This window comes from Harpia harpyja, chromosome 7 (genome assembly GCF_026419915.1).
Source record: "Harpia harpyja isolate bHarHar1 chromosome 7, bHarHar1 primary haplotype, whole genome shotgun sequence".
In the NCBI taxonomy this organism is placed as follows: domain Eukaryota; kingdom Metazoa; phylum Chordata; class Aves; order Accipitriformes; family Accipitridae; genus Harpia; species Harpia harpyja.
Window position 1 is genome coordinate 2,208,872 of NC_068946.1, and position 26,788 is coordinate 2,235,659.

General features: G+C 42.0%; 2 protein-coding genes across 8 annotated transcripts in view; one reads left to right on the plus strand and one right to left on the minus strand.

Annotated features, from left to right (window-relative positions):
* The window catches only part of PANK4 (pantothenate kinase 4 (inactive)), a 26,833-nt gene extending 17,091 nt beyond the window's left edge, over positions 1-9,742 (plus strand). For 3 of the 4 annotated variants that reach the window (XM_052793108.1, XM_052793110.1, XM_052793109.1), the window contains exons 13-19: positions 1,810-1,961; positions 3,444-3,499; positions 4,092-4,141; positions 5,533-5,640; positions 6,055-6,155; positions 6,632-6,700; positions 7,276-9,742. In XM_052793108.1, the coding sequence (XP_052649068.1) occupies positions 1,810-1,961; positions 3,444-3,499; positions 4,092-4,141; positions 5,533-5,640; positions 6,055-6,155; positions 6,632-6,700; positions 7,276-7,489 (750 nt within the window). In that variant the 3' untranslated portion in view covers positions 7,490-9,742. Of the gene's footprint in view, positions 1-1,809; positions 1,962-3,443; positions 3,500-4,091; positions 4,142-4,933; positions 5,027-5,532; positions 5,641-6,054; positions 6,156-6,631; positions 6,701-7,275 lie in introns of those variants that run through there. The other variant, XM_052793111.1, reaches the window with a different exon arrangement.
* On the minus strand, positions 7,695-25,392 carry LOC128144360 (probable glutamate receptor). Of its 4 annotated transcripts, none has more exons than XM_052793113.1 (11): positions 24,073-25,392; positions 21,772-21,879; positions 18,641-18,672; positions 16,111-16,170; positions 15,466-15,645; positions 14,346-14,572; positions 13,405-13,502; positions 12,646-12,863; positions 10,981-11,206; positions 10,104-10,351; positions 7,695-9,528 (listed from the first exon to the last, which is right to left on the minus strand). In XM_052793113.1, exons 2-11 carry the CDS (start codon positions 21,842-21,844, stop codon positions 9,427-9,429), a joined length of 1,464 nt encoding a protein of 487 aa, XP_052649073.1. In that variant the 5' UTR covers positions 21,845-21,879; positions 24,073-25,392; the 3' UTR covers positions 7,695-9,426. The 4 variants fall into 4 exon arrangements, with proteins under 4 accessions (XP_052649073.1, XP_052649074.1, XP_052649076.1 ...); XM_052793114.1 differs by having other exon boundaries at positions 21,772-21,882; XM_052793116.1 differs by lacking the exon at positions 24,073-25,392 and adding an exon at positions 22,858-24,034.
* Positions 25,393-26,788: the final 1,396 nt, after the last annotated feature.

The following is a 26,788-nucleotide window of genomic DNA, read 5'->3' on the forward strand; positions in this document are numbered from 1 at the left end:
TTAACCAGTTGGTGGTTGTCACTGAGGAGAAGCAGCAATGGGTAATGGGATATAAAGCCTTTGACCTCTAATGTGCTCGTGGTGAGGATGATGCTAACCAAAAATACTACCAGCTTCAGTTGTCTGATACTTCTGAGAAGCGAATTGATGGTGTCAGTCCTGTTCCTGATGAGTGCATGGTGTCTGTCATCAGATACCCTTGTAACTTGGTCCTTCAGTGAGGTAGCTTTTCCTTCAGTTTAGAACTGAGGAAGCTGCGTGGAGAAGCCTGCACTTCTGATTATGGAGTACCTCACAAGTGACCTGAGAATTTCAATTTTGAGGACAGTCAGTTTATTTATTTCCCTTCATACTGAGGCTACTACTACTGCAGTCTGGCAGACTGCAGGAGTTTTTCTTTTTTTCTCCTCATAATTCTCTTCATGGTGTGGAAACCATTTTCAAATTTAAAGCTATCTGTAGCTATATAGGTACTTTGCAATAAATATGTAAATTGCAGACAGTTGTAAAAGACACTTGGCATTGTTATCTTGTAGAGCAGTTAATCTCAACAGCTCCATGCAGAAGTCAGCAATGCTAGGAACTCCATTTCTGTGTTCCTTTAACTACCTTCAAGTGTGTTTTCTTTTTTTTCCTTCCCCCACCCCAGAAGGAAAGAAAAGGAAGGGGGGTGGTGTTCATAAACAGATAGTCATCCTCCCCCATCTCATCATGTCCAAAAAAGGCCTGAAAAAAAGAAAACCTTCACACGTTCTCTTACTTGCTGAGGCAGTCTCTCCCTAAACCAAACTGTGCTGCTTTCCTACATATTGTCTCTGGATTAATTTCCTGCTATGCTGTGAAAGGATTCTTGATTACTTCTGTAATTTTTGAGATACTCGGCAGAGTGGGGTTGAAGTGTATACAAATGCATAACCTCTAGCTCTTAAAAATATCTGTTGCCATTTGGCAGCTTTGTATTTTATTCTGTAACATAATATGGTTGGGGGAGAGGACATGTGAAGTCAGTATTTCTCAAAAATAACTTTCTGTAGGTCTGATCCTCACCTCATGTCTGTGTGGACATATCAATAACAACAGTGCTAGTGTCTGGTTAGAGATTTTTTTCTGACTGTTGATGTATTTCTACAAAATACGTAGAAGGTTTTCCCTAGTTGTATTGTCAGATGTTATATTCACTCTAAGAAAGAGGTAAAAAATATGCAAGGTGGCTTTTACTTATGTTTGCGTTTTGGTAATTGAGACAAAATACTGCCAAGAAAAGGTCTTGATGTAAAGATGGTACCCAGTATCACTTTTAAATTTTTTAAGATAACTAGCTATGTAACGCTGATCTCACTGGAGAGAGAAGCAGAGAAAAAAAATTCAAGAGCTTCTAAGCATCTGGGATGATGAAACTCTTGATACAAAAATCAAAAAAAAATCTTCTCCAGTTTTAGTAAAACTGCTTGTGGTAAGCCTTCTCATGGTAATTACCTGGGTTTGATGGATCATGTTACTACTAAAAGTTTTTTTGTGTCTCCACTCTGCCATTCCCCAATCTGCTCAAGATCTATTGCACCTCTAACTTATTAAGAAAAGTAATTCTTGGGCTACAGATCATATCCTAGCACTAATGAAGCTTTTTATTAGAATCCCAGGAAACTTTTTTCTTGTTGATACTAAGCATGCTGATAACAGTAACTTGTTGGTCCATTAGAGGCCATGAACGTAGAGGAGAATGCTTGAACGTGGTCTTGGGACTGAGACAACCAATGATGGGTAAGAAATTTTTGTCTATAAATCCAATGTTTCATGTCTTTCTTACAGGTAAAGCAGAAAGAAAATGGCATAGCCTTAAAATGTTTTCAAAGCGTAATCGAATCTTTGGATTCATTAGGCTGGGAGGAGAGGCAGTTTGCTCTGGTGAAAGGACTTCTTGCGGGGAATGTCTTTGACTGGGGAGCAAAAGCAGTCTCAGAGTAGGTGTTAAATATTTTAAAAGCACCCTTTTAAGATACAGAATATCCAATTGTTTTTTTTTTTTTTTAAAAATAAAGTGCACCAATCTAATTGTAGTTTTTATTTCACTTTAATCAAATGTTGGTTGTTTATTTACAAGCATTGTTGTGGTGCGGGAAAGTTTATATTTCCACCCTTTAAATCTGGCAGACATGTCACTGTGAATGTTTGAATTAAGTGATAGAGCATTTAATATTCCAGTCTGGCTGCTTTGCTTGTAGCATTGTTATTAGCACTGCTTTTGGGTATGCGTTGTACTGTGTTCTAGAATAGAAAATATCTATTTTTCTGCAACCTCCCGTTGTCCTGATAATCACAGTATGTATTCAGCAGGCTGTAAGTTAGGTTGGGTAGTCTCTTTTGAGGACTAAATACTAATTATTTTTGATCAACATACATTTCTATTACCATTTGAAGAGTTTTTTTCCTTCTGTCCTGTCAGCAGCCATGAATTCACTTAAGGATATTAATGCCAACAGTCTTGAAGTATTTTTGATTTTTCAATTCTAGAACTTTCTTTTTGTGGGGCTGACAATACAGATCCAAGAGCATGGGAGAGGGATACGGTTTTACAGCTGACTTTCAGCACTTCCTTTCCCTTTCTGCATTTTTGAGGAGTTTTACCTCTGATTAAATCAAGAAAAGTCCATTAAAAACAAGGCGATTCAAGGCTACACGGGCATTCTTAGTCTTGTGTTACTTCTGATGTTGCCCACAACCAGAAACTTGAACTGACACCAGTTAGAGCAGTTAGTCTACTTGCCACTCGTGTTACTGTAGCTCTCATTCTCTTTAAGGAAGGAACTAAGAGTTACAGACTGAGTTAAATGTCACTTAGTACTAGATTTAGGGAACTTTAGGAGACTTGACTGACAAGCATTGCCCACATGGTGTAATATTTTAAGTGACAGCTTAGAATCTAGCCATCTCATTACGTAAATCCTCATCACCACCTATGTGTTTGGGGCTACTTTACTATACATACAGCCAGTAGCAGTAGCTTTTGAAACCTGTATCTGGTTATTTTAATTCCTTTTTTTCCCCCGCAGGTACAACTTTAAAAAACTTTTGTAGACCAACCTTCAAATTAAACTTTGTAAAGCACTGTTTTACCATGCAGATATTTTAGATCATGACTACGTTTTATGCTGGTCTGCAGACCAAAAGATGTCTCTCTTGCCTGTAGTCTAGTGCCTGCAAACCCTTGTGTATTGCTGAAGCTTTTTTCTTTTAGTGTAAGAACTCTAATTTAATGTACATCTGAGCCTTTTGTTTTCAATGTAAGCACAGAGTATCTGTTTCTCAATCATTGGACCTGTCCACACTCCCTGTTATAACCAATGCAGTAAAATTGCTGACCACCTGCTAAAAAAATGTTTGAATTATATTCACGTGAGACAAAGTTACTTAATTGTGTACCTTTTATTTCTCTTCTGATACAGTGTTCTGGAATCTGAGCCACAATTTGGATTTGAAGAAGCCAAGTCAAAACTACAAGGTATAGGGAGATCTGTGGTTGTGGTTGGAACTGGATGGTGTGTTAATATGAGAGCGGAGGAGGGTGCGAACGTGTTTATTGTGGCAGTTCTGCTGCCCAAATGACAGGAAATCATTAGTACTTGCTAGGGTTATCTGAAATACAGGCTACAGAGTTTTGGTGGAATATTCCTGTTTGCGTTCCAAAGGAAGTGAAATCTGAAAACCTCTCTCCTTGAGCAGAAGCCTTAGCCACACAGATATTCAGAATATCTTGCCCATGCTATTTTTCATAACAACTGTTCTAACCCTATCAAGGAGATAGTGTCCTGGGAGGTACACCACCATCTATCCTAGGATGAGTCGTTATGATAGCCAGCTTGCATGACTTCATTGCTTTATTATGAAAATTCCATTTCAAGACTGCTGTAATTCAGCTAGTCCCATAATTAAGAGCTCGGGAACTCTTTGAAACTACACGTTCAACATTCAAAACCTGAGCTCAAATACTTTAATGCTTAAGCATCTGTAAAGAGACACCTCCTGCTTTTCATCATGTATAGAATTACTGTTTGCCTAAAAGAAATGCTAACATGATTTTGTCTGTGACGCAGAACGTCCCTGGTTAGAAGATTCCTACAGTCAGTGGCTAGAGCGACTGAAGGTACGACTCCACGATTGTTGCTAACCACTGAGTAATTAAATACATGAATCATAAAACCACCTTACTATCCTGGCTTTTTAACAAATTTAACAGAACTCTGTTACACAGTAACAGTACCAGTAATTCAGCAGCCTTACCATAAAGAAAGGAATAAAAGGAATTAGTCTGATGCTTCATTACTTACCAAGCTTCTTAGCTGAATTCCTTCAGAAACTGCAGCATTTGGAATCCAGCTGCTTTCAATGCTGTTCCAAAGTAACCGTATTGTGTCCCTTCCCTTCTTTGTAAGGGCACTTACTTCTATACAAGACGACGCATAATTTTGAAAACTTGGGCCCAAATGTAATATTTGGATTGTTCCTCCATCTAAGGAGCCAACCTTAAAATGACATTAATTGAGGAGCTTGCTGAAAGTAATTAACTTACCAATTAGCGAAGCTTTTTTTGCCCTGTGTGATTTCTATTACTATTTAATCAAGGTTAATTGAAAAAGCTTTTGTTTCTTTGTGTAAATCTCTATGTTGGCAATGATAGCCAAAAGGTTTGGTATGACTAGACTATTGCAAATCGTTACGTATTACATCTTAACACAAAAGTATCAGCTAATCTTGTATAACAGTGATAATTAAGGAACTTCAAGCACTGTCCTGACAGTCTTTTTTTAGGAATTAAGCATTGTTCACTATAAAAATTCTTCTGCTGGTATGAACTGGAGTGAACTAAGTTTCATAACATCAGATTTAGAACAAATTAAAAGGTTAATGGAGAATAGGAAATATCTTTTCATTTTAGGATGTCACTGCCCCCAGCAGTCCATCCTGCCCTTTCCTGGCAGAAGGGAATCCTGTTCACCCTACAGCATGCTAGCTTAAAACAGCCACAAAGGTAGGTTTACCCTGATAACCAGCGCGTTCACGTAGGCAGCTGCCCATGCTGCTGCTTCTATTTTAGAGAATGGCATTCTCCAGCTGCATGGCATAACAAAATGCTAGCCATAATCTAGCCTCCAAACAGTAGGATTATAGGCCTAACTACCCGCTGTTCAGAAGCCTCTGAAGTACGTTCCTGCTCAGAGCTGCTGGAGTTAGGCATGTCTTTAATTGGCAGATGCAGGTTTTATTAACAGAGTTTGAAAGACCTCTCAAACAAAGCAAAATAACTAAAGGCTGTTTTAAATAACTGTGCAAAGACAAGGTTAGGGAAACTGATTTCTTCTAAGGTCAAGGGTAGGTGATGTCCTGATGAGTTACGCTGCTACTAGATAACCAAAATTGCCAATCATTTAAGGGCATAAAATGCGGGGTCTTAAAGTGAGTAGTTCTAAATAACACAAACTATTCACTGAAATGAATTGTGAACTCAATCCTGAATACATTGGTTTTCTCTTACAGGAGGGTCCCCCTCATAAATGTGCCTTAATTTTCGCAGATAACAGTGGAATAGACATAATTTTAGGAGTCTTTCCTTTTGTCAGAGAGCTTCTTTCTAGAGGGACAGAGGTAAGTGGTTTTCATTGTGAATTCACTGTGTAATGGAGCTTTGGTAACTGGCGAAAGGTTTGTTAACTGCCTACCAGCAGTACCCTTTGCCAAACTGGCTCCTAACATCTAAATTGGGACTAAGCCAAATTCCTGGATCTCCAAAGTCTAACTTTAAGTAGACTGAAAGGTAGCAAAGCAAAGCGAGCCTCTGTCAGACCTAAGTAAGTCTTTTGAACAAGGGTCTGTAATGTCAGAAGACCTAAAATGGCTGGTTTAACTGAGGGAAAATGAGGATGGGGCCTCCAGCCTTTCTCTTCACATTTTGTCTTTTGTAAAATAAGTCAGGTAATGGTGATTTTAAACAAACGAGCAGCTCTAGCACCATCTGTGAACTGCATTAATCGGTGAACTCTTCTGACATCTTCACTTCAGGTTATACTGGCTTGTAACTCTGGCCCTGCCCTAAACGATGTCACCTACAGTGAATCCCTGATTGTTACTGAACGGATAGCAGCAATGGATCCAGTTATTCAGTAAGCATATAACCAGGCTTCATTATGTATCACACAGTACATAGAAGGAAAAAAGCAAGTTAATTGTTACATTCTTAGATCATATTTAACTGTGTTTCTTGGTGTCTGAAATCTGCAACCGGGAAGTAAGCTAAGGCCGATCACTTACTTTCATTAAGGTGCAAAATCTAGAAATTGCATCTTTCTTGAACATCCATAATGGTATTTGTTGTCTGTGTCTTTCCTGATAAGCACTCAAGCTACTAAAACATAAATTTCGTATGTTAATAGAGGAAAATACCTGTATTTCACATATAGAGTATCCCCAGCAGAGGATACATAGCTGACTAAATAATCCTTTTGCTCAAGGAAACATTATGTTTCTTGGTGAAGTCCTAGCAGTAAAAGAAGCCTTTGCAAAGAAGACTTAGATATTCATTGTCATCTGGCTTATTACCAGATTTGCATGTCCCTGTTTTGTTTTTTTTTAAATAAAGATCTGCGCTGAGAGAAGAGAAGCTGCTGTTGGTTCAGACAGGTTCGAGTTCTCCGTGTCTAGATCTAAGGTATACCAGCAAAGTACCAATTTGTTACTTGTCTCCATCAGCTGCAGGATGTCCAGAGACTTTGCTCTGGAGCGTCTCAGCCGCCTTTCCTGATACGAATCACTTTTGCACAACCATTAAGGGTTGCTTGGTCTGGATTTAAAGGCTTGTAATACTGATCAAGCCTTCCTAGTTTTTGGACATCTTATTTATCATGTTTGTGTTCAGCAATGACACATTGTCAGTTTCATGAGCAGCTTAGTTATGGGTCATGTAAAATCCTGCACGTGACCAAGAACTCCACTTGACTGTAAGAAGCATGCCATGTTGTTAACCTATTTATTTTTAAGTAGCTCCTCTATTGGAGATGGAGCTTACCTGTGTTTTCTGGGCAATCCCAATTCTGCATGCATGTCATGAAGCACTTAAAACTATGTTTCAGTCTCGCTTCCTTTGATTTAAAGTGTTCCTGTTTATTGGCATCAGTTGTTCCATCCCCCACCATGTTATGTAAATCATAAAGCCATTAGACAGGCTGTCTTTCATTTGTAGCATGTATGAAGATGACTGTTTCTAAACCAGACCTCTCATTTCAGCCGTCTGGATAAAGGTTTGGCTGTGCTGGTCAGAGAACGGAAGACAGACTTGGTTATCATTGAAGGCATGGGGCGTGCCATCCACACGAATTACTATGCGGCTTTGAAGTGCGAGAGCCTCAAGCTTGCTGTTATCAAAAACTCCTGGCTTGCCGATCGTCTCGGAGGGAAAATTTTCAGTGTCATTTTTAAGTATGAAGTGCCATGTAAATGATACGGATCTGGTCAGCTGGGTGAACAGGAGCAGCAGAATGGACTTGCACTAGTTTTACTTTAACTGTAAAGAATGTATTTTTATTACAACAGGGAAAAGAGTTCACAGGAAATTCCGTATTTATATTGTGCTTTGTGACTTAAAAAGCAACAATATGATTCACTCTATAGTATACACACTCAAATATATATATGTATATCACTCATTGTTTATTTTGGTAAGTGTTTATTTTAATGCTGCAGTATTTGTGATGAAAAGACTTTATTTTTTTGTTCTGTGAGACATTCATATAGAAATATATTTAAATGTCAATGAAACCTTTTTTTATACATCTCTGCCTATTCTGCCAGCAATGACATGGCACATACCAAATAGTTTTTAAAGTGCTAAGTGAATCTGACATTGCATTTTCCATGTCAGCTTTTAAAACTTACCCAAAATGTTCCGTGCTTTTTGCAGTTAATTTGACTGAAGGACTGATCCATCTTCTAACCTAACAAACATTGTTTAAGCTGTATTTAAAATAGAACTGTCATGACCTGAGAGCGCATAGCAGATAACCAAACAGCACTAGTTTACCAAGGTGTGGAATAACTCGTAACTCCTATCACTTTCACCGTTTGTTCTTGTTAACAGTTGGGTGGGTGGGGAACTCGGCAACTATACTAAATTACTTAGCAGTAGCTGGAAGTCCAGTCTCACTAAGTTACCCTCAAAGTGAATGTGCAGTGCTTTATTCAGGAACAGCTAGTTTTTTTCCTGTCACAGGGATGTTAGTTTCTATTGCCTTCAGGTATTTAATGCTGGGACTGATAAGAATCAGTCTCTTTGTTCATGCAGTGCAGTTAAAGCCATTTCCAAGTAACTGAATTTGCCTTTTTTTCCCCTCCATCAGATGAGCAGTACATAAATGGAGTAATTTAACCATGAACTTGCAAACCAACGTATGCATGCATCAGTCATTCCAGCTCTGAAATGAAAAACAGCTTAATTAGAAAAGTATTTAATATGCAGCTGAGATTACTGTTCCCCATGAATTTCAAAGATTCTTCTTTGAGAGCCAGAGAATAATGCAAAACACTCACTGCCTCACCTTTGCCTGGTGAACTTGTACTTTAATTGACTGATTACCAGACTTTGTGCTCTACTACTGTTGGAGTTCAACTATCAGTCTTCTTCCTAAATACTTCTTGATCAGGTTAACTAGGACAAAACATCCTCTCTAGCTAAACAGTGAAACTTACCCTATGCTGGGAAAGTGACAAAGGACAAGTCCATGTCTTGCATTTCCTAAGTCTAGTAGTTCCTTAATTGCCTGGTCTCCCTTTCTCAGGCTTAGGCCACTGCAGAGAATGCAGTTCAAGTCCTGCATTTTGGGGGTTTATGCAACAGTACTGTCGTTTCTGATTCAGAAATGACCTTCACAGTGACCAGCATCTTCTGCTTAGAAGAGGGGGAGAGTACAGTCTGTTTATAACTAAAATGTTTAAGAAGCAGTTGTTCTGGATTAGAACAGTCAGCTGAGAGCTTTAATTTTTCAAGATTGTACCTCATACTGTAATTAGTAATCAGAGGCTTCATATTAACCTACCCCAAGTCACTTACTCCTACAGGCGTTCGTGTACTTACATAGTAAACTTCTAAACTAAATACGGATCCACCATCTTAGCCATCTCAAATTTATTTTCCCAAGTTGTTAACCTCCCTTATTTTTAACAATTACACTCTATCCCTTGTCAATTTAAATTCTTCCAAGCCACTTAATTTTCTTCTGTATCCAGCTCCACCACCAATCCAGAAGTGTTCTCTGTGTGTGTTTGTAATTAGAAAACTAACACTCTAGCCTTGCAGAAAAACATCTTTCTACATTGATGTAGTTCCTATGAAATACATATGGTATAAACCTAATACAGGCCCATTCGTTAAGCAAAAAATTCTTAAGCATTAGCCCTCCCTGAAGTCTCCTGGCTTTGTCTTGTATTTTCTTTTATACGTAGACGAGTGCACATTTCTTCTGTAAAAACGGAGCAACAAGATTTCTGAAAAACAAGAGGGGAGGAAACAAGGGGGTGAGTTGTTCTGTGTCATGGAATCCACACTTAAGTGTGCACAACCCATCTGTTGGAATGGGTGGAGAACAAGAACCTCAAGGTGCACATTCAGATACTAGGGCAGTTTTCATTTACATGTGTTTTCCTGCTTGTCAAATGACTTAAGAACAGCCATACTTGAGAATAAACTTGTTATTGATGATTTACTGTCCTCTGTACACACTCAGCATGTTGGAATACGGTTTGGCTGCTAAGGAATTACAGTAAATGTTTCTACTTAATATTTTTGGGGGGCGGGGGGTTAAACAATTTTATTATTGTTACCCTGTTCAGGCTGCAAAACTATCACACAGCCCAAGCAAAGAAATTTCAGCGCTTTGAAGAGTAAATACGTAGCATGTCTTCCCCCCTCACCCTCACCCCACTGCATTGCTTTCCTTAGAAGAAGCAAGACCAGCATGGAAATCCAGCGTTGTGCACAGTGGAGCACTGGTGCCTCGCTTGTCTGTGCTAAACACAAGGGGTACAAGGAGGTAGGACGGGAGATGATAACCATCACCTACCTTTACATGTCCAGCGGTGTGTCTGCTCTTATTCGAGAGCTCCACCACAGCTGCAATCACTCCCAGCGCCAGGCCAATTGCAAGAGTAAGAAAGAGCCCACCCAGAGCCTGGGGCTGCAGCGGACTCCATCTGTCCCTACTTTTGTGAAGGCAGCTGGTCTCCCACCACTTGTTGCGCAAGTAGTCGAGATCGCCCGATTCGCGCAGTTTGAGGACAGCAATGGAGAGCTTCTTAGTCCACAGGGATGCTGGCAGCAGTAGAATGAAAGAGAGAGAAGAGCATGGGAGACATCACAGCCACTATAACATTTTTAAGCAATCCGCTGCTATACTACCACACAGGCTTAGCTGGGTGCTGCTTCCCAACTTTCAGATGGTCATTCTGCAAACAGAATGCAACAGACTAAGCCAAGTGCTTTTCTTCGGTAACAACCATTCCTGCCCTGTCCACAGAGATATGATAATACTTGCAGTGTAGCGACACAGCGAAGGTACTTTGAGAAATACAAGCAGTCGTGCTCTGCAAGAGAACAAACTGCCTGCCCTGCTAACTACATTAGGAGCTCTGCATTACTGGGACCGAGGCAAAACCAAAAAACCCCGCAGGAACCAATAACACCCCTGAGAGCTGGAATTTTTTGCATCTTACAGTTCAAAGTAAGAGTCGGTGAGTGCTAGTGATAATTCATCTACAGAATGAAAACGTAGCATAGCAGGGTTACCAATTTGTCCATACTAGATTATTAGTGCTAATGCAGAAAATGCGTGCAAGTTTCAGGACTCGGCTATGCCAGGCTTTTTGCTCTGTCAGTCTGCTACTTCAGACCCATGAAATCCAAGTGGAGAAGTGGGACAGAAGTGGTGCACAGTGACTAACCCTGGGTAGTGGCAATGCCAAATCCTCTGGCTCCGATAACTTCAGGGGCCCTGATCAAATTGCAGTGCCTGGCAGCTGCAAGGTCTTGAGAGATTGATTCACCAATGAAGGCATAGTTTGATTCCATCACACGTTGAACTGCTTCCTGGTAGGTTTTGACTAAAACGCGGTCTCGTCTCTTGTCCATATATTCATAGATCATCTGATGGATAGGATTCTTCGAGTTCTGCAGCCCAAAAATCCAAGTGTCAAACTGAAGTGTAAAACAATCATCTGAAAAAATCTGCATAGATGTGCAGCGGTTGCAAAACAATTTGGAGAACAAGAGTACTTAAACCATTGCCCTTTGAGCCCTCTCTACTGAAAACTAGCATATAGCTAGCACAGATTTCCTCTCTAATACACAGCGTCACAGGGATACAAGTGTCACAGTTGGGCGGGAGTGTTGATGTGCTCGAGGGCAGGAAGGCTCTACAGAGGGATCCGGACAGGCTGGATGGATGGGCCGAGGCCGATTGTGTGAGATTCAACAAGGCCAAGTGCCGGCTCCTGCACTTGGGTCACAACAACCCCATGCAGCGCTACAGGCTTGGGGAAGAGTGGCTGGAAAGCTGGCCGGAGGAAAAGAACCTGGCAGTGCTGGTTGACAGTCGGCTGAATATGAGCCAGCAGTGTGCCCAGGTGGCCAAGGCGGCCAATGGCATCCTGGCCTGCATCAGAAATAGCATGGCCAGAAGGAGCAGGGAAGTGATTGTTCCCCTGTATTCAGCACTGGTGAGGCCGCACCTCGAGTGCTGTGTTCAGTTTTGGGCCCCTCAACACAGGAAAGACATGGAGGTGCTGGAGCGTGTCCAGAGAAGGGCAACGAAGCTGGTGAGGGGCCTGGAGCACAAGTCTTATGAGGAGCGGCTGAGGGAACTGGGGTTGTTTAGTCTGGAGAAAAGGAGGCTGAGGAGAGACCTCATTGCTCTCTACAACTGAAAGGAGGTTGTAGTGAGGTGGGTACTGGTCTCTTCTATCAAGTAACTAGTGATAGAACAAGAGGAAATGGCCTCAAGTTGCACCAGGGGAGGTTTAGATTGGATATTAGGAAAAATTTCTTCACCGAAAGGGTTGTCAAGCATTGGAACAGGCTACCCAGGGAAGTGGTAGAGTCACCATCCCTGGAGGTATTTAAGAGACATGTAGATGTGGCGCTGAGGGACATGGTTTAGAGGTGGACTTGGCAGTGCTAGGTTAACAGCTGGACTCGATGATCTTAAAGGCTTTTTCCAACCTAAACAATTCTATGATTTTGTGATTAAATATTTCCCACCCCCCAAACAATCTTTGCAGGCATCCAGTTAATGTATCCAGAAATTACCTACGTCAGTCCTCGTGTTCAAGGTACACAAGGATAACCCCTGAAGACTAGCACTGCTTTCTTAAAAGAGAATACACTATAAAAATATAGTTCTCCACATGCTTTTCTCTCTGAGAAAAAGTGGAAGAAGAGGTGAACAAAACAACAGATACCAATCACATTATTTGAAGTATTACAGGAAAACTGATGGAGCCTACAGCGATGAAAGTGGTAAAAGGACCTATAGGCATGAGCTGGACAACTTGGCCCCAGCTTAGCAGTTCTACGGCACGTGTGTATGTGCACAATGAGATTCTCTGCACCTTGAAGAAGTAGAAAGTAGAGGAGCCGTCCAGAGTCCCAAACTCAAGCTTTCTTTGCTTCACAAGATCTTCAAAAGTCTGGATTGGGAGCTGCTCGCTGCCAGAGCTCAGCAGAGCGGTGAAGTTGGCGATGTAGGCAGCCAGCAAGGCGATGGTGAACAGCCACCAGACAGCAGCGATGACCCGCACAGAGAGCGCTTTGGGCCGAGGGGTGACACCTGCATGACCAGAGGAGCCGATAAAACATATGGGAGGTGATGTACGGTGAGAGAGAGCAAAGAACTTTAGATCCATGAGCCTAACTTAGACTTCCCTCTAAATAAAGGCCAAACTGCAAAACTTGCCCTGCAGCTACTTCATGCATGAGCCTGAAAAAACCTACTGTGGCTGGTTTGAACTGCATCAACACTGCATGTAATGCAGAGTTGAAGCAACGTCAGTACCCAAAAGCAACATCAAACAACTCCACTCTACAAAACACCAGTGCGATGGTTAGCTTGACATTCCCTAGAGCAATTGTTACAGCAGAAAATACACATTCCTCAACTGAGGCCAGCCATCTGTACAATTCCAACAAGTCTGCAGTCAAAACTCCCCAAACGGGCAGTTTTAGTGCTACCAGGTGTCCCTATTGGAACATCTTTTCCCCCAACAGGATAGCACACCAGTGTTACAGACAGATGAGAGGTGGATATATACAATCAGCTTAAAAAACCATACTGCTCCCAGAGCTGCTTTGTTGCAGTCCTCCCAGCTCACCTTGCAGGGCAAGTGCTCCTGCTCCAAACCAGAGGCTGTTCAAGAAGGTAAAGTGGTTCTCTTCATTCTTTGGCTCGTTCCATTCACAGGGGCTCAGTCTGTGGGAAAATGACAGGGTAAAACCAGACATTTGGGGGGGGGGAATTATAAATAATCCTGCAGTGTGACTGCAGCAGTGCAGATAGCCTGGAAATGCCCTTTCCTTTCCATGGTAGCTCCTCCTTCACCCGAGTTCCAGTTTAACCAGTGCAGAGGAAAGTACTCCTGCTCAATGCCTCAAGTAGTTTGCAACAGTGATGGCTGAGGGGGTCCAGTCACAGGTTTGCCAGACACTTTCTTCCTGAGCCATTGCATAATCTAGTCTCCCTGGCACACCTGACTGGCAATATTGGCTCTGTTCCACAGTATCAGACTGAAGGCTGCTCCTTGGAGCAAATCCTTACCTATAAAGATTGTGCATAAAACTAGAAAAGGAGCAATAGAGCTTCTGTTCAAGACTGCAGCTGCAGAGAGCATTAGTGCAGCCTAGTCGAGAAAGGGGGAGAAAGCTGAATCTCCTGGGAAGGGGGTGGAGTGGTGGCAGAGAGAATCTCTTCCACAAGTCAGTGGAGGATACAGTGCATAAAAGCACACCAGGAGAGAGACTTACACGACAGAACATGGTCATAGTTCAAAACAAACTCTGATAAAAGTGAGAAAGAAGAGCTGAAGTACAAACACACAGTCCTTTTAGCAACCCTAGGTAATCCACATAAAGAGATATGGTGCTTTTCGTGGGGAGATCCTGCTCTCAATGCTGTCTTAGTCTGACGTGACTTAAGCTTTATTAGCCCTGGTTCTGGACCTGTACAGAAGGTTCCTCAAAGCAAAATGCTCCCTGGTACTTCCTTTAAAACTGAGATCTGACCTGAACAAAATCTGTGAAACAAATTCATTTATACCTGGCAACAAGAAAGAGGCAGAAGCACGTCAGCACATAAGCAAATAAAAGGCCAGTCCAGGTCTCCTTACTGAAAGGAGCCAGGAAGTGGAAGAAAGACATCTCCTGAGAGGCGGTGTCTTTTCGAAGCAAGATTCCAATCCCAGTCTGCAGGAATGGCGTGGTGAAGGAGACCACCTCTTCCCTTGATGACGTGACTGTCAATGGAGCCACTGCAATGTCTGCTTCCTTTAAGATGGAGATAAAAAATAATCAACCATCCAACCTACCTGAAGATTTCTGTCACTCAAATAGAATTCTTCCCAGGCTGAGTGGGCACATATCTGCGTGTCAAATCCCTTCTCTGTGTCAACAGACAGCTATCATCTTAGACTGTGAGCTCCAAGAAATAAGACAGTTTTCCATTTTGCATTGTTCTTAATGGGGTGCTGGTTGGTATCTGGGGCTTCTGGTTTCCTACTACAGCATCACACACACAAGCTGAGGCTGCGCACCATGAATCACATTGGGTTTGTTTACCAAAACCAGAAGGTATGTTCCTTTCTGTTTCTGGCTGCAGCAGCTACATGACTGACTGACAGCTGGACACAGTACTGACTTCAGAGGAGCAAAGAAGGTTTATTTCAAATGTTACCAACAGATGACAGAACACTAGCCATAGGGAATGGCACCTGATGGGCTAAGATGTGCATTCAAGCATCTCCTTGAAGAGTCTAAGGGGTTACCATTCTGAAAGAGACAAGTTTCACCTAGTGGTTAAGTTCAAGGTAAGTTTTCCTTAAAGCCATTATCTTTGTTTCATTAGTGAGCTAAGATGTCTGTACAGTCTCTAAGACTACAAAGAAACACTGGGTAACCTCTGAGACAAGACAAGCACTGCACCAGGAGCGCCTTGTAACAATGATTTCCTGCTGTGGCCACTGTCTCCTTGTTCCTTAGTTTCCATATTTGCAGGCCAAAACCAACTACCTACCAAGTCTCGCTATTCATTAGTTCTACACAACAGGCAGGATGACTCCAAGTTGTGCAGTCCCTGAGCAAATCCTAACGAAGTCTGAGAGCTGCTAGCACTGTTCTTTCCTTCTAGAGCTGCAGTTTGTCAAAAATAAATTGAAAATTACCTGTCTCAAAATTTCACCAACCATCCCTGTCCAGTTCCCATTGGAAGAGACGGCACCATACTGCCCATCGCTCACCACCTTCACCTTGTAGCTGAAGTGAAGCATTGCAGCAAGTGCTTTCAGCAAATCAATGCAGTATCCCTCCAGTTCTGCACTTCTCACCATGACATAAGGATCTTCCTGCATATTAAGGGAAAAATACACAATTACACGCTCCCACAGTCTGCAGTGCAACTAATTAAACCGTTTTTTTTGGCAAACCCTCCCCAAAGACCTGTACCCACGTTATCAGGGGGACAACATTTCCAAACCTGAAAGATATTCACTGCAGTCATGTGCCGCCACTAGTCATAGACTACAGCTTCAGCAGGGCAGTCTTGACAGAGCAGTGATTTATAGAAGCGTACGCCCAGTCCATTTTGTGGGCTGACTTTGACAGCCCTCAAACCCTCCCATTGCAAACTCCAGACACCTTGCACCTCTACACCACTGAGCCAGTGCTCCAAAAACACTCTCTGTGATGAACAGGGATATCGGTGTCAAAGACAGCCCAAAAAAACACCTGCAAATATATGGGTGGAAAAAAAGGCAAAGTGTAATTCCAGCTATCTCCCTGCCGCTATCAGTGTTGTGTCACTGCCTTACCAGGATTGTTGTGACAGTCAAAGTTGGAAGACCCTCTTCCGGTCCCCTTGAGTCAGTGCCCTGCAAATCAAAAAATGAAGAAGAAATAATTGGATTTCAAAGTCCCATACATGGCCCCACTTAGCTAGGGCTTACATTAGAACTTGGGGTGGATGTCGGGGGTGTGTGTGCATGTGTTAAACCAGCTATAAATCTGCCCCTGTAAGATGCAGCAATCTTACCACCATTGTTCTCTAACAGTAATAAAATCACAAGCATTTCACTTTATTGCGTGTTGCCAGCATACTCTGTCCAAATAAAAATCACTTTAAATGCTGTCACAGTTCTTCAGATACTCAGTGGTACAGTCTTCCAAAGAGATCAATTCATGTTGCAGACAAAACAATTAGCAGCCAATTAAGGTCTTATTAGAGAGCAATTCCAGGAGACACAGAAGAGTAGGAAACCCAAGAGGAGGAGGAGAGGAAACATGGATTCACTTCTGCACAGAACACTGAATTCAAGAGTACATCTTCCAGCCTTACAGAGTCATACAACTCGATGTGATTTCTGACCAGTACTACTTTGGAACAATTTCAGCTTTTGCCGGTAAAGCAGTCTAATTCTGTAAGACTTGTTGGTCTTAAACGTATCCCTTTATTCTAAAATTACACAGCCAATGTTTCTAGACAGAGTGAGAGGGCATGGGTGTGTGTGTATGTGTGTATATATATGTATGTACATATGCAGTACAAGATCTGCAAACGAAGCTCCATTTCTTCTGGGAGCAGAACGATCTTCTTTCAGTTCTCTCTTTGCAAAGGAAGGATTTGAGGGATGAGCTTTGTCTTTGAAGCTCTGATCAGAAGTTACCTAATGCAGAGTGTTCTGGAAGGAATGTTGTTATTGCCAGATAAGCTACAATTTGCTCTTAGACAAAAGCAAAAAAGTCACATTGCTTTTCAGTTCTGTTTAAAATATTTATGCCTACTGAACAAGAGGATGAATAAAACAAAAAATCCTGGCCTATCCCTCTTACTCAGCTTCACCCACTAGTTATTGAAGGTCGAAGTGGTTCTTAAAAAAAATAATCTCAACAACACACTACAACTTTTGTAAATATACCAGAAGAGTATTTTATTGGGCAAAAGTTGCAGGGTTTCAGTAGCAGGAGGGTGGGTAGGGGTGGCACAGGGTGACGTCTGCAGGAGGTCACAAACTGCCCAGTGCTGGACACGGCCATTTCAAGCTGGCTTAGAAATGGACAAAACAGACCCACAGTGCACCAAACCTGAATGAATCAGACAAGGTTAAAGACGTTTTTTGCATAGGCACCATAAAAAAGGGTGGTAACTGCTGGATGAGAGACAACGCCAGAGCAGGAAGAGACACTGAAGACAATATCAGGTCAGGAAAGTTGCCCAAACAGGGGCAAAGGAGAAATAAGAAAGCTACCAGAGCAGGAGGGACGGTAGAGTGGAAGAAAGGCCAAAGAAGAAGAGCTGCCCCAAGCGAGAGCAGAAGCGCAAGAGCTGCCCCAAGGAGGGACAGAGAGGAGGTGCAGGAGGAGGTACAACCGTAACGGGACTGCAGTCAGTGGAAGAACCTGCGCAGGAGCAATTGAGTAGGAACCACACAATATTGAACCCGATCTCCTGTGCCACCTTGTTGCCTCACCAAAGGGACTGAGTATAACATGCGTGCAATGAGGGGACTGGCGACCAGGAAGAGGAGAGGAAAAGAGAGGAATTGTGTTTCTCTGGGGTTTTTTTGTTTGCTTGTGTTTATTTCTCAATGCTGGAATCAACAATTGGACATTTATGCCAATTGAAACTGATTGAAATTCCATGACTTTCCCCAAAACTCTATTTTAGGCACATGACAGGTATCCAGCATGCTTTGAGATTGAGAAATGAGCTGAGATTTACGTGATACAAGTTCTGTCTCTACTTGTGCCATTTGGACAGTTAATTTCATTTCCCAATGTTACCGTAACCAACTCTCCCATCGTTTTTGATTGGAAAGTCTGTACGACAAATACTGCATTATGTGAATATATACGTGTTCTAGCAGGTTAGATTTTAAGTGGCATTTGCCATCTTTCTTCTAAAGCCTGAGGAATTGCATCCCACACAGACCCTTTTTGCGTTAAGTGCAAGCTTTTGGAAATAAAACACACATCCTAAGAACTAATAAAGGTATCTCTGCATGTTCATATGTGTCTGAATTTTTTAAGTTTATAAAGGTCATAAGTGACACAATAAGTCTGAGGTTTAAACTCTATAAGCCATGAAGACAGGGCTATATGCAGATTCTTCCTTGAGGCATGACTGAATTTTGAATTCTGGACAAAAGATTGAGTAAAAAAAGGCATAGACACACAGACTTAGGTATGGCCATCACTAGCCATGAAAAGTACATTTAAAATAATAACTCTTCACAGATTAAAAGCATTGCCCACTATGATCACATCTATTTCTGCATTTAGAATGTAAGTCCTTTTACACATATGCCTTCGTTGGTAGCTCTGCACCAATGAACTTAAACATACCTTACTCACAGCATCATCATTCCTCGTAGCTCCTGAAAAAACACACAACAACAAAATCAACTTCTTGCAGGGCTTATATTTACAGCTCCTTAAAAGTGACGTTTCATACCCTCATTTCATATTGCACTTAAATAAACAAAATTATTATCCTTGACTCACAAGCTCGTAGTGCAGTCGACTTGCAGCGGTTTTGTCAAGTTTGTTTCCTTATTCACAGCACAGTAATAGTGAAACAAACAGAAGCAGAAGTGGACACCACTAAATTCAGGCTGCAGAAGGTTCTAATTGTAACCTAATGATTACGGCTGTCACTCGCACATTGAGGAATGGACTCTGCCGAATCAATTACCTTATTTCCTTATTGCCCTCCCTGACAAGGTGAAAAGCCAGCTCTCCTGCTACTTCACACAACTAAGATTTCCCCCTAACTCCTGCAAAACCTTGTCTATATCCCTAAGGAAAAGCCCTGTAAACAACCAAAAGTTCATCACCATTAAGTTCCAAGACAGCAGGTTTTCTTCTTCTTCCCTTCCCCTACTAATGATAGGTTCCTACTGTCAAAGCAGCCAAAGGGGTTGCAACCACTGGGGTAGAAACCTTTCTCCACCATGTCCGACTCCGTTCCCCCCTCAAATTATAAGTACCCTGACTTTTCATTCCTGCAAAGATTAAAACCTCCAAAAGGGCCATGACCAAAACCAGGAGCCAACAGTGACAGCACTAAAGAAAGAGGGACCAGGAAGCCTGTCTTGTGTTGCCTGTTCTCTGTATCCCATCAAGGAATAGAGAGTAAGGGAAGTACATAAAATTGACAAAGAATTGAGAAAGAGTTCAAGTATGATGAGAGCCAGTGCAACCCTGTAGACAGCACTGGCGTAAACACCAAATGTCAAATTGTCAAATCTGCTATTGACCTTTTCTGGATTACTTCTCCTTCCTATGCCTTGGTTTCCCATTTGTTAAACCAAGGTGAAGATACTCCCCTCTTTGGTAAAAACACCAAGACCCACCCATAAAAGTACTATTTTTGAGGTTAGTCGTTCTTCTGGGTTCTACTCTGTGCTCTGCTGTGTGACTTTTAACAAGACCTGTTAAATTATTTGACCCACAGCTTCCCTGTTCATAATACTCAGGAGAACACCTCAATCCCACCCCAGCTGCAAGAGAGCTAAACTACAATGACTGAGATGCAGAATTAAAACCACAATTGTGTCAATATGTGACTCATTAATTGCCCAGGATGTTTTTTCTGGAATGTGCAAAGCATTGCTCCTTGGAATCAAAGAATTCACAGCGCAAAAGCCAAAAATCCCTCAAGAGAAAACAAAAAATCTAGGGTGTTTTCACTCTTTCAAGCAAAAGCTGTGAGTTTTTCATGAAATATAACAACATATTCATTCATTATGTGTTATTCGTTCTTTGGTTTTGCATTTTCTGGCCTTGTGCTGAATTCTACATTATCGTAAAACAAAACCTGTTTTTTCCCTCTCCACTATAGTTCTCCATGGGAGCTGGAAATCTTCACAAAGGACTTCTCTTGTCTCCCTTTAGAAGCTCATTAAAGCCAGTAAAAGCTTTTTGAGGCTCCTTTTTGAAGACCTGCTAGGGTTTCTTGGAAGAAAACAGTCTGTACTGAGGGCTTCAGCTCCCCTACAGTGGTTCTGGATGCAGCTGTTCAAAGCCCCATTGTAGGAACTCCTGAAAGGACCATCAGTAATCAAGTTGCAGCACTAACTCAAAGTTCATTGCAGTGACACTGCTCAGAAGCCAAGTCCTCATTGTGAGAATCCTCTGTGAGAGTCTACAAAAACGTAAGACAAAGAAAAGAGGGTCATCCCTCCGCTCCCATTCCCCACAGGCCGGTGGTTGCAGGCAATGACTGTGGCTGCAAAAATCAGCCTTGTCCTTACCCCTTCTACTCTGAGCATGCCCAGCCTTCTAAGGGGAGATGGCTCCCTGCTTAACTTCTTGTGAAAAAGCCTGTAGCACTCTGAAGAACTGGCCAACCTCACCCCAATTTTCTACCCCATCCTCCCTCTCTAGGCTAGTACCCTCGCCGTTGCGTCCTTTGCCAGCATTTCCCCTTTTGCAGCTTGTGAGCAGGAGGGAGAGCTGAACTAAAAGAAGAGGCGATGGGTCAGGTGGATTACAGTTTTGGAGTACGCTGGGACATTCAGGATGAGGGAATTCTCCATATGAGAGAATTTGACCATCGTCACAAAAGCAAACGGCTGAAGTATCTGTAACCTGAGGTGAACTGCTGCTACCATAGCTATGCAGTTACCAGCTCTGGGTAGATAGGAGATGGGTGTGCGAGATGGACAGGAGAGACAGCAGAGGAAGTGAAGCTGCTCTCCCAACCCTCTGAACAGAGAACCAATTTTTATCTCCCAGTAATTTTGCAAGGTCAAGCTACTCCTTAGCCTGAGTCTGGACTCCAGGTATAGAACACCAAAAAGCCACAATAAGATTGAAACAACAGCATTTGTTGTTCAGTTGCAAAAGCAAGCTTCCCAGCTCCTCACACCGAGAGCAAAGTGTGATCCAACCGGCTGATCGCTGTGCACAAGTCCCTGGCAGGCTCCTACTACTGTCCCTTAGGCACTAGAACGTAGCGTTACCGTTTGTCTACAAAGTCTGGACGCTCACAGAGCTGACAACTTCAATGCACTAAATCCCCTCTTCTTCCCAAAACATGCCATGAGCTGAGGGGCTAAACAAGTAACATGGAAAGCATTACTCACAGAAGAACAAGTTAATCAGCGTATCTTGCTGCAATTCAAGGGACCACAGACTCAAAAGAGTGCAGCTTTAACCACAATAATGGTGTTCGAGGACACCTAACCACCCTTTTTCTAGGCTTTCTCATTTTCCCTGATCTCTGTCACCTGATTTACAACTATAGCAGCAAAAACACTTAGTAACAGCACTCATGATAAAGTCACAATCACAAGCTGTTAACAACAAGGTAGGCCTTGGTGATGTCTTAATAACCAATTTAAAAGAAAAGTCTTAGATTAAGGCAAAATCCTGTAAGCACTAGCAGTTAAAGACTGAGAGAATTAACACTCTGTAAAGAAGAACAAAACCAGATTTGGATGCAGCCAGCATTTTCAGATTATTTTTCTCACCTGTCTGACTTGATTCTCTCAGGAGCAGCATGGTTGCAATCACGCAGAACATGAAGTGAAGACCTTTATCCATTGGAGCAGAAATATCTACTGTCTAAAGGAAACTTCCTGCTAGAGATGAAAGGCAAGTAGTTAAAGCTGGTTGTACAGTTCCTCATTGCTGGGTTAAAATCAGCATGTCCTGGGTTTTCTGCACCTCATTCTGAAGAGTCCCAATTCAAACAAAGGTCTCCAGGTGAAAACATGGTCCCTTCTGAGACCAGCCATAACAAATACTAAAGAAAAGGTTCTGGTGAACACTTCACTGCAGCGAAAAGCAAGTGACAAGCCTATCCAGTGGAGGTATCCACTGGCTGTTGCACCGTTTCTCTTGCAGTCAGCTCCCCACAAAGGAAGGAGAGCTGTGCCACGATCAGTGTGCCGGCTCTGGAGAGAGGCAGCTGTAGGTGTGTGCAGTAGCAAGGGGCACACACCCATGGGTTCCCAGAGAAAGGAAAGAACTGAAGCAGACTGCCTCCTGAGTACTAGGTCCTTACGCTCTGAGAAATGGGAAGGTGCTATTAAAGAAATTTTGGTAGCCAGCTGAGGCACTAATAAACCAACCTCTTCCAGGAGGTTCTCATTTGGGGGGCTTAAAAGCAAAACCTTAATTTCACTTTTCATTTGGGTTGCAGAAAACAAGGGTGTTTATTTCATTTGCACTAAAATGATCTGAAACAAAGCTGTTTCACCTTGCATCAAGTGATATGAGAAACCGTTTCTGAAGCCCTCTTTTGTCTCAACCTCCTACTCTTAACTGAACAAGGCAAAAGGGGTAGGGGGGAAGAGGGTAAAAACCAGCATATTTAGTAACTTTTTAAATTTCAAACTCTGCAACGAAATTTCTGCATGGCTTGAAATAATTCTACATTTTTCATTGTAAAACAGCAACAGAACCATGAAAAACAAACAATGCCAGGTTATATTAAGTCTCAAGCTGCTGCAATATTTTTGATTGTATTTGTCATCATAGTCTCAAACAAGGTTCAGGACACCATTAGCCCAGAAGCTATAAAAACTGTATTAAAAATGCCAAAGAAAACTTACCATTTAGGAGACTATGTAGGCAAAAAAATCCTACATATGGTGTTACTTGCTTCTGACTGATGCTCAGAAAACACTGGCTTCAGTTAACCTTAGCTCATCAACTTTTATGAAATTTTCCCCAAATCTGCACTCCTGTGAAAACTCTTGACATTACGGCTCAGTAGTTTCCCCTCACTCATTTTCTCTACATTTTTCACCTAATAAGAGCGGTGAATAAAATTTACACAGAAGATTCTTTCTGGGTTAAATTTGTTGTTGTTGTTGAAAAAAAATTTCAAAAGGGGAATACTTTGATCCTTGTGAAAGGATGAAAGGAGAGGACTGACATTTGAGTTATGGATCAGCCTAAATTTTCTAAAAAAGTAATTGTGGAATATAGACAAAGTGGTAGCTACTGTTAGCTGTTGCCAGAGCAGCACATGAACTGAACAGCTAAATCACCCACCAGGGCACATAAAGGAAAAGTAGCAGCAGTCTTCAGGTTGAGCCAATGAGGAACTACTTTTTTCCTGGCAGATTTAACCTGTAAAATTACTGCTACTTTTTCCTTACAATTCGGTACCTACTACAAAATGATCTTTATTTCAAGTGGCCTCCTTCAAAAAAAGCTAATCAGAGCTGGTAATATATTGCTTGCATCACCTTGAAAAGAAAGAGTTGTTAACACACTGGCTGCTGACTGTCTAGAAGAACAAAGAGAGTGTAAATATGTGCAAAAAGAATTTTTGCAAAGGCTAATCCAGTTCCCTAGCTCCAATTTAGTACTAGAGTCATTTAAGGACAAATGGAATCAGTTAGAGAGAGAATAATGGGAGGGCAGAGGGGATTAGTGCCTCCCAGTGTGTAAAGAGTTCCTTAGATACAGCTTAAATTAATCGCTGCGATATCCATTCACCATCTACCTGAGGAGGTACTACAAAGTTTTCTCATGCTGGCTTTACAGCAAAACAAACTAAGGATTTTAAAAGTTACTTTGCTAGAATCAGCTCTCACTCCTCAGAAGGTTTTCGGTCTTTCAAAATGTAAACAAAGACGACAACATCACTCCTCAACCAGTCTTCTGTACGCAGTGCTGAGGGAAGGCATCAGTGTTAAAACAGCAGCAGCAAAGATGAACAACCGTCAGCTAGGAAGGAGACAGCCTGTTGCACGCAGGCTTTGATCCTTGTCATCTAGAACAAGAACAGCAGTGACTGAAGGCAGTATCTCACTTACAGCGATTCCTTTAGCCTCTCCTAGTTCCGTTTGTCTGACTGGGTACTAGCAGAAGCAACGCGATGAACAGGCACAATGAAACTGCTGGAACACTGAATGCTCACAGGCATTCAACACTATTATACAGATAAAAGAGAGGGAGGAGCCAGGCTAAGGGGCTTCTGCAGGACATGCCAGCTCGTACTGCAGACTCTAGGGGCACCTTGGGTTTTGGGAAAGAGAGGAGGAGACTACACCCAGCAAAAAGACAATATTTGGAACCACTTGATCCAGCAGCTGAATACTACACTGAGGCTCAGAAAATACTATTACTAGGTTGCTGTGTGGTCCTGTAAAAGTCCTCTTTCTTTAGAATAGCGTCCTACCAAACTGTGCCCATCTCTCCTGTCTACTGATAGCGTTAAGCTGCTCAAGACTTTCTCTACTCTGTGACTGTCTCAGAACATCAGCTGGGGGACTCCTGTATAACACCAAAAAACCCCCAACCTCCCAAACCGTTACATACCTCTAGTATTTCCTCGCAATGCCCAGACAACTGAAGGAAGGCCTGAGCTTTAAGGTAAACCATTAAATCCCTCTCTGGATTGTACAGTGCTGTTTAATACGCAGGCACAGAAGTGAAATTCCTGTCCCCTTCACCCTTCCATTTACTAGTTTCACTTCAAAAGTGAGCTGAAGTACAACGCTGCCAAGTGGCCGATTCTGTTGGGCCAGGTCATTTATGAATACACACTTCTAGGCACTGTAATAACAAAGAAGCACCTTCACAGGAATTCAGCAGAGTAAGCTATTACAACTCATCCTGCAGGGGAGTTGGAACATGTCCACACTTAAGTAAGGAACAAAAATTTACTCCCTACTTGACTTTAAGCACTGTTCAAGATGGAAAACTCTCCAGCAGCTTGCACATCTTGGCCTTCTTTCCCTAAGCTTTTTCTACACATGCCACTGAGTAAATCAACTATTAAACATCAACACAGCTTGCCTTCTGCAGTCAAAAATTGCTTACATTTCAATAAAAAATGCTTAGAAGACTGCATTTAGTGAAGCTTGCTCTAACAGAGTTCAAGGACTTGACTCATAGCTCACTGCAATTAAGGGGAGTCCTTAGATCACTTTTAATGCACTTCAGGCACCAGATGGTGTAAATCATTCTTGCAATATGAATTATGGCAAGATGCTAAGATATGTCATAAATGATAATTACATCCTCTCTATAGGACAAACCAGAAAGAGAATCCAGAAAGGTCTATTCACCTTGGATTTCTCTCAGAGGCTTTGACCTGTTGAGAGGTTCATTTCCACGTGCTATCTTTGGTTGTTTGAATGTGATTTGTTCTTCACATTCTCACCTGATAGCTATGCACTAGAGATTCTGGCAAAGGGCTGCATGTAGGGGGAAGTTAGCAAAAATCAGATTAGCTGAGGTTTCCAGCTGCTTTTCTTGAATATTTTCAAGGCTTTAACAAGGTACACATTATGGTATGTAATTTTTCACAGCTGGCAGCTACCGAGGGCTGATAAGCTCAACTACAAGCAGCTGAAAGCATCTCAGCACAGGCAAAATCAGTTTTTAAAAATACAATCAAATGTTCACCATCAGTGTTCTTAAACACTAAGCTGGAGGAATACAAACCATAAATCCCAAGTCCAGCCACCTATAATACACTGCTTGTAATTTGGAAACTTTGGACTTCTAATCTTACAGTTTATGAACTGAAAAACACATACGAGAAGAGCACCTCTGGACAAAGGAATATACTTGCTGTCTCTGTACAAGCCAGCAGGAATAGATACAAAATGGGCTTTCTCTAGGCAATGTTACCAATTTGATTGATGGATGAGGTATAGCCAAGGAAGTGTTCTCACGTGTTAGTATAACTCCCTTACCCACACTGCCTTTCTCTCTATCCTCATCCAGCAGTTTAATCATCGGACTATCAGACCTATCTCAGTAGCTTTTCAGTCAGTCACTGACCTTCGTGAAGAATAATGATTTCAACTGCCTTTCTGAGCTCTTTCACACCTGCAGCCAGGCTTTTGTTCCATTGCATACATCCTGAATGGAGCACACAAGAAATCATTGTGCTGTATTAGCAAGTGACTCTGGCCTAGATTTGGATGCCTCCTATAGATTCCTAAGCCTGTTGTACTACATGTGCGCAATTCTAGTAAAAATTTGCAGCTACTATATGGCAAGCAGTGATTAACGCAGAGTGAATGCTACTACCTTAGCAGATGGCATGCACTGACCACTGTGGTTTTACGCTCAACCTGTGTCTACAAGGTATCTGCCCGCAATTTCACATGGAGGAGGGAGAATCTGCTTCTTCATCTTGATTATCATATGAATGGTAGAGAAGATCATCAAGAAAGTAAGAGCAGAGAGGCATTCATAAAATGAAAATCAGTGCTGCTTGGAACCTCAACTCCTGACTCCCACCACTGTTACCGAATCTTTATTGCTTTTCTTACCATTTTAGATAGCACCCTGCCCACTGAGAAGATCTGAATAAGCAATTTTCCTCTTCCCCGATGAAGACCAGATGAATGAAGAGCAAAACTGCATAGTAAGCTTCTGCTACTCAACAGTGTAGGTACCATGAAATAAATTCCATTCATAGTAATGCACATCATTAATGGTCTTATGTAGTGTAACAAAACAAGCAGTAAAGATAGTTACTATTAATTTGGAAGCAGGAGGGCAAAATTCACA